Source organism: Lutjanus erythropterus, chromosome 12 (genome assembly GCF_056507025.1).
Source record: "Lutjanus erythropterus isolate fLutEry1 chromosome 12, fLutEry1.hap2, whole genome shotgun sequence".
NCBI classification, from domain to species: Eukaryota; Metazoa; Chordata; class Actinopteri; order Lutjaniformes; family Lutjanidae; genus Lutjanus; species Lutjanus erythropterus.
This window is the reverse complement of record NC_139328.1, coordinates 17,175,393-17,190,309: the sequence shown is the minus strand read 5'-3', so window position 1 is coordinate 17,190,309 and position 14,917 is coordinate 17,175,393. Positions and strand designations below refer to the sequence as shown.

At 38.5% G+C, this 14,917-nt stretch overlaps 1 protein-coding gene across 1 annotated transcript in view; it reads right to left on the bottom strand.

The window, feature by feature from the left end:
* Positions 1-14,917, bottom strand: part of ak5 (adenylate kinase 5) — a 98,934-nt gene that overhangs the window by 56,209 nt on the left and 27,808 nt on the right. The window contains exon 6 of the mRNA XM_084733129.1: positions 3,670-3,861. Within this exon, the coding sequence (XP_084589255.1) occupies positions 3,670-3,861 (192 nt within the window). The remainder of the gene's footprint in view (positions 1-3,669; positions 3,862-14,917) is intronic.

Here is a 14,917-nt window from a genome sequence, read left to right as displayed (position 1 = left end):
TGTATTTTCCTTTCATTGTCTTCCTTTTCTAATCATCAGTGGCAATTTTATAATAATCATCCAAATAATGTTTCTTGAAGGTTTACAAACTAAATATTAACCATTAATAGTGTTACAAGTATCTTGTCCATTTCTCTGTGTAATGATTTCTTAAAGGTTTACGAATAATTTGGTAATCATTGACAAATACTTAATATTGTTTGTTAACAGTGAAATAACTATTAACTAAAGATGAATTAACTATCAATTGACCATTTATTAAGGATCGTTATTATAAAGTATTACCTCTAAAAACAGTTTTCACTCATTTCTAATTCTAAAATATGAATATTTTCTGGTTTTCTTAATATCTTTCTGAATATCTTTGGATTTTGGACCAGGCGTCACGATCTTGGGGATTATCTGGTCATTTTCTGTTTTATTCTGTAGTCCCAGTCCTCCCTCATGTGTCTTGACTTAATTCCTGTCTTTGTTCCTTTTCCTGACATTTGATTTGCATTTGTTTTACGTGTGTTGGATTATTTCTTTGTCTATTTAGTCCTAGTGTTTCTCTCTTTCTGTGTTAGCTCGTCATTGTACTTGGGTTCGATCCTCTGTGTTTTGCATGTAATTGCATTTGTTGGACCCTGGATTTGTTTTTTTGTTCCTCATTTGCCCGTTGGATTTGTTTTGTACTCTAGTTCAACCTGCTGGCCTCACCAGTAAGCTTTTTGTATATTGTTTCTTTATTAAAACACATTGGGTCCAGCATCGTGCTTGATTTCATTCATTTTGACAGCATGAACTGACCATCATTGACCCTGCAGACAGGGATCTAGATCATGAGCTTCATGACTTGTTTTCCACACTCAATGCATCCTCATGTTTCTAGCCTTTGTGTTGAAATCTGTCACCTGTTTTATGGACCTGTACCAGCCTGCCTCTGCTTGTCTTAGGACCAGATGAGAATCCTGACGAGTGCCATGGCTCAGGAAGAAGAGTGGTCTTCTACTAATTTGGGTTCTGTCACTGGCCCCTCCAGGGAGAGTGTCAAAGTGTCCTTGAGCAAGACACTGAACTCTTAGAACTGAACTGGACAGCCTCTGTGTATGAATGTGTGTGAATGAGTCAATGTTGACATGTGTTGTAAAGTGCTCTGAGTGGTCATTAGAGATCTTGCTGCTTACTACCCCTTAAACATGCCATACTGGACACAGCGGTCTCCCTCATTTCCCTCAGTAACAGGCACATGACTTGGCTGCATGTCACCGCCCCCACATGAAGGGTGACCATATAGACTTTGGATTGGTTCATCAATGGAGGTTTTTTGAACTCTCTTTGTACCCAGTTTTAGCAATGGAAGCTGGGAGACTTTCTTCAGTTGTGATTAGATTAATTTTCAGACTTGTATGTCTATGCTATGTGTTGCTGAAAGACTGGAAAAGTGCTATATACATGGGTCCATTTACTATTTAGGACTGTTGTTCAGTCAAACCAAGATATTTTGAGACAACATCTTGGGCTCTGGGAAGCTGTGATGGCCATTTTTTCTTTGCAATTTTCTAACATTTCATGGACCACATGATAAATCAAGAATGCACTAGTCATAAAAACTGATTAATATTGTCTGAGCACACAAGAACTTTTCCTAACATTGGCAAAATCATCAAATCAAATAATCTCAAATAGTACAAACTATTCAGAATGTACCCTACATCTCACCTTGTTCATCCTGGCAGAGTCTCTTGGAAACCTTTACAGGCTCAGCTTGTACGGAAAATAGATGGATGGAAGAATGAATATACAACAGAAAAACAGTGCAAATATAAAGTAGAGAAATGGAATTCATGAACTGTGAACTGTGAGGAAATAAAGGAGCAGGAAAAGCGGGAGCCAGATGAGAACGCAATAAGCAGAATGTGAAAAGACAATATTCCAAAAAGAAATTGGAAAAGATATCACGCGGGAGAAAATATATGTTTTCGCAATAAAAATCCAGACACAGATTTAATTCCAGTGCGTCTGGAGTCCCAGAGTCGTTAACTGTTGTTTGCTTCACTGGCATTTTCATTTTTTCTCTCGTAGCATCAACCACAGAAAGACAGAGAGAGCGCTGACACATTAACTGCAGGCTCTGACTTCTGGAGAGAATCTGATTACATTTTCATACTTCTTAACATTAATGTGAGAGCCAGCTGGAAATGATCCTTTGCATTTGATTTTAAGATTCCTCCAGACAACAGTCTTAAAGCATGCAAACATGAATTGTCTTTCTCACAGTAACACAGTGGAGGAGTTACTCAGTATTCCCTGTGCTGCTGAGACACAGACAGATCAATACGATTCCCACTAGAAGAGTGGGCAGCCTCATCCTGTTGGCTGCAGGAGCCGCTAGCTCTATTAGCACCTGCCTAACACATACCAAGGGTAACTCGATGCCCCTCTGAACCAAATCACACAATGTAATGAAGATCCCAGTGGTCTCCAATTAATACTCAGTCCTCCATTCTAGCAGCAACAGTCTGTGTTTCAACTTATAAAACAACCAGGAGCCTCTTGACTTTGTCTGTGTACTTCTGCTGTCTTTAGGTTGTGTGTTCAGAATGATACTGAAAGTCTTTGGCCATGTTAACATGATCAGTATGCACACACTGAGTGGTGCCTGGGCCAGCATTTCTAATGTAGGCGCCATCCCCCGTCATCAGCAAGCAAGACCCATGCTGTGCCCATAAAATAGTAAATAAATTTCATATAAAGGTTCTAAAAACACCAAACTGATATGAAGGAGCAAATATATCAGGAGTAATAATACAAGACAGAAGACTCTGTTTCCTAATGATCCTAAATTGCAACAGACCCACTGCAACCACAAAATAGCAGGAGGCACAATACTTGTCAAAAATACATGTCAAAACTATTCCAAAATAAATACATGTCACAGTACAGGTCTGCATTATGTTTATTAACTCCACAGACTTCAGAAAACATCCCTGCTTAGTGCAGATCCCTGCAAAACTCACCTCAGTATGTCCTACAACGAAATATCGCAAATCACATCACATTTGCAACATCAATCAAAAATAATCACAATTAGATCAGTCCTATCTGCTACTATTTACAGCTTTTATTGACACAGGGACGAATGAATTTTTACATTTGTTTAATTTGCTACGAAGGACCCTGAACCTTCTACCAGAAGGCATTAGCTGATACTTGGACTGAAGAACGTGGGATGGATCAGTGACTTATTCTAGTGGCTTTTCTTAATGTAGCCTGCAGTTAAATAGACTGTAAAGACGTGCTGCTTGAGCCCCCCGCTTGGGTCAGGAGGAGTTGTTGCAAACCAGGAGGAGTTGGCCAGGAAAGGAGGATTCTTCAGTGGATCATTAAAACAACCCAGACCATCACTGTCTCCATCTACTGAGCATCACCTGTTCACCCTGCTGTCATCGGGCAGGAGATTCAGAATTATACCACCAGACTGAAGAGCAGCTTCTTCCCTAAGGCTTTGAGACTGCTCAATGTACTGCATGGAAATTCAATTTCTTTTTGACTTATTGTACTGTGTAGAATTTCTGTATATAGCAGGTAAATCATGCACTGCAGAATCATTCAGTGAGAATTTAATTAATAGAGATTATGAGCTGCGTTCAAAACAGGCAGGAAAATAAAACACAATGTTTGCCGTACCGTAACAATCAGGCCCCTCTCCTGGAAGTATTTGACCAGAGGAATGGTGTTTTGTTTGAAGTTGGTCAGGCGGCGGTCAATGGCCTTGGGGTTGTCGTCCGGTCGGCCCTGTTGCTCAGCCCTTTTCTGCAGCCTCTCCTTCAAACGGTGGTTGGTGCAGGCCAGGAACACGACCAGGTCAGGAGTGCAGATCTACAAGGAGACAGAAGACATGTGAAACATGTCAGCCACACCTGTACTGCTGCTCTGTACGTGACGTTCATGGCGACGACCCGAGGGAGCTCAGCTTCAGAACTGCAAAGTGGAGAACATGAGAACCAGCCTAGGGTCAGTCTCAATTTAAAATTCCGTGCATTGGGGTCAGAATGTCAAAACTGTAATTCACACAAGGATAATGACTAAAGAGACTGGATTTACAAATACTTTTTCCAGCAGTTTTTTTAAATTTTGAAGCTGAATTTCACTGAGCTGAATCAGTACCATGAATACTTAAGACTGTGCAGAAATAAAGATGCCAACTAGAACCATAAAGGGTTCTTAATCTTGTCCTTATAGGAGAACCATTCCAACAGGAACCCTTTCAGAGAGTTCTACCTTGATCCCAACATTAAGGATTATACCCAGAACCATCTGTAAAAGGTTTCTCCCACATACCCCAATGACAGGTTCTATGGAGAATCCTTGTAAGGTGTAATGTTTCCACCCAGAACCCTCTCTGGGGGTTCTATGCAGAACCTTTCCACTTTCTAAATGTGCTAGCAAAGGATTTTTCCTTTTGGAACCTTTAATTCTAAGAGCGTAGTAAAGAAAGTAGCACACAGCTGCTCCACTTTCCTACAGGTGGGATTATGAGTCAAACAAAATGATACTGTATTTTCCCAACAGGAGAGGAGAACATGACTACCTTCCACAAACACGGATTCTCCTTGTTTCACATGAGAGTCAGTCTCTTTTTGTGACATGAGTAACAGCAAATGACATGTTAGATGTGATCACAGATTCAGCCTTTTCTGTAACTGTGACGGCAGTCCTCTATTTAGAGATCTGACGTAGTTATGAAGTGTAATTCAACAGCATTCCCTCATATCATCCATATGTGTGAATGACGCTGTGACTATGCATTACTCTTTGTTGCTATGGCTGACACAACCATAAGGCTTTAGCTTCATGTTGCAGCACATATGTGAACATGAACATCTGTTCTAAAATAATTAAGACTGTTGATGCGTACTAATGTTTAAAGGTGCCTCATTTTTTGTCACTTAGAGGCAGCCGAACAAGCTGTAAAAACAATATATTAATTAACTAAAGATAATAATGTGTCAAACGTGTTAGCTGGATGTGCTAATTTACACATTCAGCAGCACTATTAGCATTTCTTTGGAGTACTGTACTCTGTACATGTGACATCTATTGAACGTCTGTCTGTCCTGGGAGCGGGATCTGTCCTCTGTGGCTGGCCCTGATTTTTATTCAATTTTCTCCCTGTCAAAGGTTTTTTTGGGGGAGTTTTTCTTTACCTGCATTGATAGTCTAAGGGCAGAGGTGCTGTATACTGCACAGGTTGCAAAGCCTCTTGAGGCAATTTGTAATTTTAGGCTATATAAATCAAATCTGATTTAACTTGACTTAACTTGGCTCTTGATTGTCACTAACTCCTGAGGGAAATGATTGTCTCTTTAGCTGCTAAATGCTCCACTATGTTCACCAGTTAATCACTATCTGAGTCTGCCTGCTGTTTGGTGCTGAGCAGATAATGTTCAGGGGGTTTTTAGAGCTTTTTTTTTTTTTTTTTTATCTGCTTCCTGTTGTTGGTGGTGGAAATATTCACTACTTTTACATGTGCACTAATTTTCCACTGTTAGTCAGAATATGACAATTTGATGAATAATAACACAGCATAATCTATCAATATATATATAAAAAAACAGAAGTTGCTCCATAAAACGCTCCATAGAGCTGAGGTGAACTATAGAGTCTGGTGATAATTATCTGTAGGTTCAAGTGATCTCCTACACATTACACATAGTCAATTAATTCATTGATAAATTCAGCTTACTTTCTTTCCAAGCATTTTTTTCTGTAGTGAACCTTGTTAGAGACACTTGGCTACACACTGACAAAATCTTATACAGCGACTTCGGTTTTGTTTTTTTCTGGGTGTCAGAGGCTCTGAAACCTCTAAGATATGCACATGTGTGGGATTGTTTGCATTTGTAACTTGGGAAAGAAAGCTGCCAGGAATTTTAACCACTGTGAGCCCACTGGCAATCAAATTCTGATCAAAGTTATCTTGTTCAGTTCAAATTGCTGCAATCAGGACATGATGTCAGAACAGAGACTGTTGCCAAGATATAACAGAAAGGAAATAATCAGTCACTATTTGAATTTAGAGGAAAAGGTCAGCGGCGGCGGCCCTGATTGAGGCCTGAGTAATGGAGATTTAATTTTTCATGCTCCGATGAGCTTCACTGCTTCTGTTTTACAAAGTCCAATACACAAAAACATTCCTTGGTAACCAGCGAGTGCGTGAACTAAACATGGTGACGTGTGTACGAGGTGTTTAAAGATCAGCGAAGGACGCTGTTACCTATCTCATGCAAAGCGGCATCAAAGGGAAATAACCTGGTTTCTATGGTTCTGACCTCTTCAGGCGAGGCACCTCCAGTTGTTTTATGAAGCAGACAGAGTGTTAAATACAACTGGTCACCCAGCTCACCACCGCCAGGAACTTTCCTCTATAAAACGTATCAAGAGCAGTTTATTGCGATTCACACCCTGTCGTTTGTTTTCCTTGCATGAAATGCTCGTGATGAACACTCCAGAGTCTGCATTTGATCTGGCGCACTGCCAGCGCCAAAAATAGCTCCGACCGTGTTGTTTATTGAGGCGCACGCCACTCCAGCAACGGGACTTGAGTCTTGCAAATTAAAGTTTCCGTTTCCATGGTGACCACACTTGTGCCCTCATTTTTTTCCTCAGGTTGTAGTGTTCATGTGCACCAATCATATTCTGCAGCTATGTTTTTTTTTTAAATGAGGCAGCATGGTTAGATTTGTCGTCAATAAAACGTTTTCAGAAATATTTTATCATCACATCAGATAAGTGAGATCAGCACATAAAAACAGTTTTAATGCCGGCAGTTCTCTCAATGATACTATCTCTCGCTTACTTAAAAGCCAGGAAACATTTGGCTTCCTCTCTCACACTCAGAAGAGTCCTAAAAAGGTGCATAAACAGGCACATGCTGAAGTGATTTCTGTGCCAAACATGACAGCTAACTCCCTTTTAGAGATGTTCTGCTAAATGCACTCAATCAAAGGAAAAAAAAACAAACATGAGAATTAAACTGGCAGCAGAAATAAAGCATTAAATGCTGAAATGTGGCTTCCTGTTCTGCTGCAGATGAAGGTCAACATGCTTAATGAAGAAAAATAGTAATGGTCATTTACAAAATACAGCACACAGTTTTTATAATTTACAGAATTTATCTGATACCTTCAGTCATTAAAGGTGGAAGTAACAAAACTACTGACATTACTGTAATAAGTAAATGAATTAAATACATTAAGTTTTATAGTGGGAACAGTTTTTTTTTTAAGTCTTCGATTTTACCCTCAATTAAGTATGCATTACACTATGTAATCTACTTTACTACCTTTAAAACTCACTACTGAGATGGCCCGCAATTCATGTTTTTGTATGAATTTTTGTATCCAGTAAGGCTGTCCATTTGCAAATGGGCCGGTGAAAACCATAACTCCATAACGGATAGACAGTGAAGTGGAGTTTGGAGTAATTTTGACTTAAGATTTGAAGAACAAGGTAAAAGGACCAGTGGGTAGGATTTAGTGCACGAGTCTCACTCTCCCCTCTAAGTGTGGAGCCTACAGACAAGGTGAGATTTCAACAATCTTATTAGGTTATTGCAGCCACGTGTGACCTGGATCTAATAAACTCAGGTATGACGTCAAGTTTGACTCGTTTGAATCGTAAGCTACGTAAGTCAGTATGTAAGAAAACGTCCTCAGCATGTGTCATTAACATGCGTCATCCATCTGCGCTGCTATAGTGGTAAATAATGAGGCTAAGCCAAAGTTGAGCCCTTGCAAATATGGAAAAAATCCAGAGAAGAGAAGAATGAGGAGAACATGGACCCAGTTGTGCCAAGGGAAAAGAGGCCAACCTGGGACCTGAGTTTTGCAAAAAGAGCTAGAGGTAACAAAGTTTTTTTTGTAGCATGCTAAATATGCTAAATTAACAAATAAACATTTGTTTGTTGTAGCATCTCCTGATATAATTTGTCTTTGTCCACCAGCACACATTACATTTTGACATTGTCAGACTTTTGTTCCAGGCCATCTTTGGTAGCAAGAGAGTGACCGTCTTTAAACCTCTCTACTTATGAACGTTATATTCATTTCTGCTATTTTCTGCCAATAAATCCCTGCAAATCTTCCACACTGAACCTTTGAGTGTTTTTAACAACAGTAGCTTTACATGAACCTTAGTAATATTTCAGTAATGTAACAGTATTTCTACTTGAGTGCAGATTTTCAGTACTCTTTCCACCACTGTCAGTCACATACTTTACTTTGTTTGGTCGGAGCCACATGTAAAAAGTTTTATCAAGTTTTGTACTTTATTTGGTGAGAACAGCTTTGTCTAGAATAAGAGAACAATCTTATTCAGCAAACTTTAATAATCATGATTGACTCTTTCCTGGACTCGTTCTTATCCACAACAGTTACGGCTAACATACATGAAAAAACGACTAATTACAGGCATCAGTCCAGACCACTATTTGTCTTTAGTTAATGTTGCTCTGCTCTGTCTTTCTAAGTATGTAGTGCTGCTGACTATCAGACGTCTCCATCTGTCTCCATAAACGGGAGCGTTCTGGGGTCGTTTCCTCTCTCTGTCTGCCATCCAGCAGTTCTCAGGGAGAACAAGACACTCCTCGTTTATAGATGTCTCAGGGAGGTTTGAATGGCATTAATCTTAACTTGTCCAAACAAACAGAACTAAAGCAAACACATAATTTAAATAAATTTCCCAGTAGACATGTATTATGAGCGAGCAGGCAGATACTTTCACTACTGATCAATCCGCAGATTATTTTCTCAATCAATTGTTGTCAGTAGTCAGAAAATTGTGTGACAATCATAGTTTCCTGAAGCCTGAGGTAACATCTTCGAATTGATTTTACTCTACAACCAAGAGATTAAAAAACCCCAAATTTTAAATCTATTATAACAGAAGAAAAAGAAAATCAGCACATCTAATATCTAACTATGAAGGAAGGAATATCTGTGTGTATGTGTGTGTTTTTTGGTTTTCTCAACAACTATCCATCTGATCAACTTCATACTTTGACGGTGTATTGCAGAGGACCCAAGGGAGTGCAGTATCGAATTTGGAGTAATTTGGTCAGATGGTGGCGTTATAACAATGAAAATTTACATTTCGACCTGTAACTTTTGAACTGCAAGTCTTTTATATCGATATAAAAAAATATAAAAATATTTCAGTTTACATAATTTTCAATTGTATCTGTTTTTCTGCTCCTCCTACAAATTTTGAGCAATCATCATCAAAGTTGGGACAACACATTCCTGGAATAAGCAATAAAAACTTACTTTTTCAGATTTCTGATTTCATACAGTTTTGTTATAGGTGGACTTGCTTGTATTGCAAAAGACAAATGGGCTCGACCCCTGACCACACTGCACTGTTTAGCATTTTTACCTGATAAATGACTTAAATGACTGGTCAATTATCAAAATAGGTGCACTTTTTTTTTTTTTTTTTTTTTTGTTAATTGACTAATTATCTCCTCCGGGCATAAACCCCCAAGCCCTGAAATGATCAAATTTTGGTGGTCAAAAGATCAAAAGTTACTGTAACATCACAAAACAAATTTTTGGCCCTAACTATAAGTACTTACATGTAATTAAAATACAAACTAAATGCAATTGTAATCTGTTACAGTTACTGACCAAAAATACATAATAAAGTTTAAGTTATTCAGTCATTATCTACTCGATTGAAGGTCAGCTTTAGTTTTTTTGTTTCACAGGAAAAAAGTGTTGCGGAATCTCCCAAACAATGGAAGTGAATGGTGACCAGTTCTCAAATGTAAAACAACAACAACAACAACAAAAACAACATAAAATGCCTCCATACTGCTCATCTGGTGTAATCCAAGTTTCCTAAAGCCCCAGCATACCAAGTTGACTTGAAATACGTCATTTGAACCAAGTTTTTAGCCTAAATCTTAACTGTAGATTTTTAGCTTGGAGCCTCGTTCATTTGAAGCTGCAGCCCAGCTGAGCTGAGTGTGTGCGGTGTGACGGTGTGCGAACAGCATGTTGGCCTGTCTTTGGGACCAACACGGCGAGCTTTCTATTGAAAAGATGAAAGCTTCATTCTGTAATCACCAAAACACAGAGATATCCTGTGGTGAGGTTATGTTTGTTTCACCTCAGTGATTCAAGATCCGTGAATGCTGTCCACAAGTGACCGGGAAGGCTTTCATCTGTGATGCTGATAAAGGTTGAGCCTCAATGTTCAACTATAACCTGCAAAGATTTTCTAAATATCACTTTCACACTTTTTTTTTTTTTTTTTTTTTTTTTTGCTTATTCTGAGTGAATATACAGTATCTCTGGCCACAATGTCACAGAAAATAACATAACGAAAACTTTTTTCAGTAAAGCATGAGCGCTTTCTAAGTATGCTAAAAGAAGAATTACATAACATTACTGTATAACTGCAACTTCAACTTCAGCCTCCAGAAATCTCAGTCTCACAGGAAGAGGTGGATGGAGCCATGTGCACTTGCAAAAAGAAGTAATTAATTCTCCTCAAAGGACAATGTCCCTCTGATGTTAGAGAAGAAAGTCTAGAAAGACTTTGTATGTCCAAACTGAACATACTGGAGTACAAGCAGAGTGGCTGCTGCTGTTTTGTCCTCTTTGTTATAAGTATTTTCATGATCAAGTACTGTCTTGATTTGTGTTTTGATTGATCAGTGAACCATTTAGTCCATAAAATGTCACAAAACAGTGAAAATTGCTTGTTTCGTCTGACTAACAACACTAAACCCAAATGTATTTGATTAAAAGAGAAATTTTTCGCATTTGGATGAGAGTAACAGGGTTTGAGGAAGGTTACATTACAAATTTATTCTGATACAGTTACTAATTACCTGTGAAAGAATGTAGTTAGTAACATTATTACTTTTGGATTACCCCAATATAAAATATGGTGAAGTTGTTTAGCCTCACAGTGTTTTTAGAGCTGTAACTAACAATTATGTCATTGTCAATTAATCTGACAATTCTTTACTTAATTAATCGATTAATTATTCGGTCCATGAAATGTTATAAAATGGTGAAAAATATTGATCAAAGTCCAAGATGACATTTTCAAATGTCTTGTTTTGTCCACAGCTCAAACATTTTGAGTTTACTGTCAGAGAGGAGTAAAGAAACAAGAAAATATTCAAATTTAAGAATCTGAAATTAGAAAGGTTTAAAATTTCTTTATTTAAAAAATTACTAAAAGCAATTCATCAATTTATTAATTCTGTTACAATCTTGTTAGTCAAGTCTTTCCTTTAATTGTTATTTTCATTTATTTTCATTAATCTGTCAATCATTTTCTCCATTGATCAGTAAGTTGTTTGGTCCACAAAATGTCAGAAAATGGTGAAAAATGTTGATCAGTGACGTCCTCAGATATCCTGTTTTGTCCACAACCAAAAGCTATTTAGTTCACTGTCAGAGAGGAGTAAAAACCAGAAAATATTCACATTTAGAAGCTGAAATCAGAGAATTTTAACTTTTTTCATTAAAAAATGACTTGATTAATTAATTGATTATCAAAATAGATGCAGATTAATTTAATTTCTAATAGATTAATTGTTACAGCTCCAAGTGTTTCATGTTCATTGTTTCAGGTTTATTAGTTTGTCCAGCTTTTCCTTCCTTTGATGTGCACAATTTATTATTGATTTTAAGACTGAAAGACTGTTACTCCCCAAGACTGACAGTAATAAATGCAGGTTTGTTTTTGTTTTTGATAAACCACTTTGTATGATTGATCAATTACCAAAATTGATAGATAGAGTTGTGTGTTGTGGATTTAAAGACACACAGGAAGGCTGGAAGCGGTGAATAGATAGACTGACACCTCCATGGTCGATAGTAGAGTTAAAAAGGCTGGAGGGGAGGATGAAGGGATGGATGGTCTCTAGCTATAAAGAGGAGCAGGGCGGCTGCAGACGCCCACAGGAGCGCCTCATAAATGGCTGCTGTGATATTGTAAAGGGCAAAGTAGCAGCATGGGGTGAAGGGGAGACTGATGAAAATGGATGCTGTGGGTCTCCAGAGGATCAGTCGGTCGCCCCCAGAGCTCACGCTGTGATGGGGAATATGAGATCCAAAATAAAGCACTGAGCCTTCCAAAATATTAACTATAAGACGCTTAAAGCAGCACTGAGTCCATTTGAAAGTCATTCAGAAAGTCAGTGAAGCTGTTTGTGCTTAAATTATGTATATTTCAGCTTGATCGTTTTCATTCACAAATCTCAAAACGTGGCAAGAATTTTCTCCAAAATTGGCGTGATAAAAAAAAAAAAAAAAAAAAAAAAAAAAAAGCCTCTTCAACTGTAATTTTGGCTGTTATGGGGCACTAAAACTTTGGTGTTTATATTGCATTTTTAATTCCCTTACATGGAAGGTGCTGCTATTATGTTTTACACCCTGTAATACAAAAAGCAAAACAAAACACAAAGCGCAGCCTGCAGACACATCAGAAACAACTTGCTCCTGCCCTCATTATGCACAGCTACTGAACTAACCACACCTCCAGTAAAGGTTGAAGACAGCAGTTGGCCTTTGATGTGTAAATCAGGGACACTCAACTGTTTTTGCTTGGGGGGCCACTTTTGCAAGAATGCCAGGAGCCAGTTAATAAGCACACATTTATAATGACGTTATTTGAGTTTATTTAACATGAATAATAGCTGGAATCCCTTCCATAATGCAGTCACTCACATGCTGGGATGATTCATATAAACATATAGAATGAACAGAATATTTAAGCTATTTTAGAGTGAAATCTTTTGCTCCTCTTCAGCTAATAGTTGTCTTCCTCTGCAGAGCTCACTGTCTGATCCAGCTGCGCTTTCCACATTCTGAAAGGCCATCATGCAAAGAGTCACTGCTTCTGTGCACTGCACAGATCGCTGATAAGCTAATATACTTCCTAAGCAACAGCCAAGGGACATAATTTAACATTTTTTGGCATATACAATGAATTTATTTTTTAAAAGTGAATTGAAAATGGTTGGTGGGTCACCCAGCATCTTGCTGGGGGCCAAAGCTTGACAATAAATTAAGCCAATAGGGCTACAGTCTATGTCCAGACTGTGTAGCAAAAAGCAAAGTATTACTATTGAAAGATCAATATCATATTCCCATAAGAAGTACAACATAGTCATTCATCCAGTAAACACATTGCTAGTTCATAGAGTAAAAGTAAAAGGAGTAAAATACATCACAATCACATCACGTTAGCCTCAAACGGCTAGCTTGTATAATGGCTAGCTTAGTTAGCTCTAAATTGTCTAAACTAAAACTAAAATAAATCATAAATCAACAGCAACAAGACGGCTATAATAAAAACAACTGTCTACAGATAATACTCCAACAAGATCATTTTGCAGAGCAGATTAAAGATGACTGTCAATATTTTGTTTCCTGATATCAGACTTAATTTCCAACACATTACACTTCATTTCTGTATTCAGTCTGGCATTGCCTCCGCTCTAACTGATTTCTCTCGGGGAGGGGATTCGATTTTCTCTAACCAATCACTTGAGATCATTTTAAGTTGACACTGGTGCTTTGCCATGCCAACATACTTGTTTTCACCCCGCGGTTTTGATGGTTACATTAGTTTAGTCAAAGTGTGCAGATCTGCTGTGTGGTGTTTTTGCTGCCACACACTAGAAATAAGAAGTCCGTGTAATGTCTCTACGGTGTCTTCATGTCCTCCTCACAACAGAGTTCCTTCATACTGCGAAAAGCTAGTTGGCAACAAGGAGTCAGGCTAATTAAAACCATCCTATGTTTTAGAGCTGCAGAGCTGGAAGCCGTGGGTGGACTAACAAACGCGTTCACATGATTGATGGTGTTGTGTTTTGGTTGCCGACTGCCATGCGGTTAGCTTGTTGCTGCTAATTAACTATCTCTGCTGCTGCATAAACAGGTTACATAAAAACAGGGACTTATTATTTTTTTGTGTGGCAGCAGATACAACACACAGCCTTTTATTAACTATTATGTTGCAGCCCAAGCTGATTCACACACTTTTCTTCTTTATCAAAAAGTAGCGTCTGTCTTGTCTATAGCAGCCGACGTTGTTATTGCTCCTCTTAGGTTTCGGCTCACAGCTTGACAACCCTTTACTGCAGCTCGATCGCAGCATTAATCCCACGCCGTGGCGCTGACTATCGTTAATCCCCCTGCGGCACTTATTGGTCAGTCATTTCTCAGTTGAGAAACCGCTGTTACATGTCACAGTGTCAGAGCAGAGAATCAGTCGATTCAGTGGAGTGGGCGGATTCAAAGGTCTGGACCCAGACAGAATATTTCAGTCCAAAATCTGATGAAATGGTTAAACTGTGGCTCTTTGCTAGTAGAGTTTGCTCCTCGCAACAAAATGTTCAACTGAAACTGACTGCTGCTGACAGTGGAATAAAAACTTCCTGAACTGCCTTAATATTATTCTAAATATTGAGATTTACAATATCAATATTTATTCCAGTCTTTTTTTTTTTATTTGATTGTGTTATATTCCATAAACTAAATCTAAATTTACACTCTGTGACTTTGTAGCTGATGATACTGTCTGTCCCTCTCAGCCCTCCATCTTTAATCACAGCGGCCTGTCTGTCATTGTCTCGGCCTATACCGTCTCACCTTCACTGTCTCAGCCTTTTCCTGTCTCTCTGTTAAGCTCCTCTCTTGGCCTGGGTCCATGTGCTAAGAGTGTCCCAGTCTTAAATATTGTGCTGTGCTGCTGCTAATGATGAAGAGAGGAGTTTTGAGTCGTGTCTTCAGCAAGCCCATGGGGACGTTTAACAAAAGCAGGACTTAGAAAAGGACTGTCTGGCTTTGGAGTGCTTGTTGCAGCCTCTCAAATGTGAAGATTATGTGCTAGAGTTTGTCTTTTATGA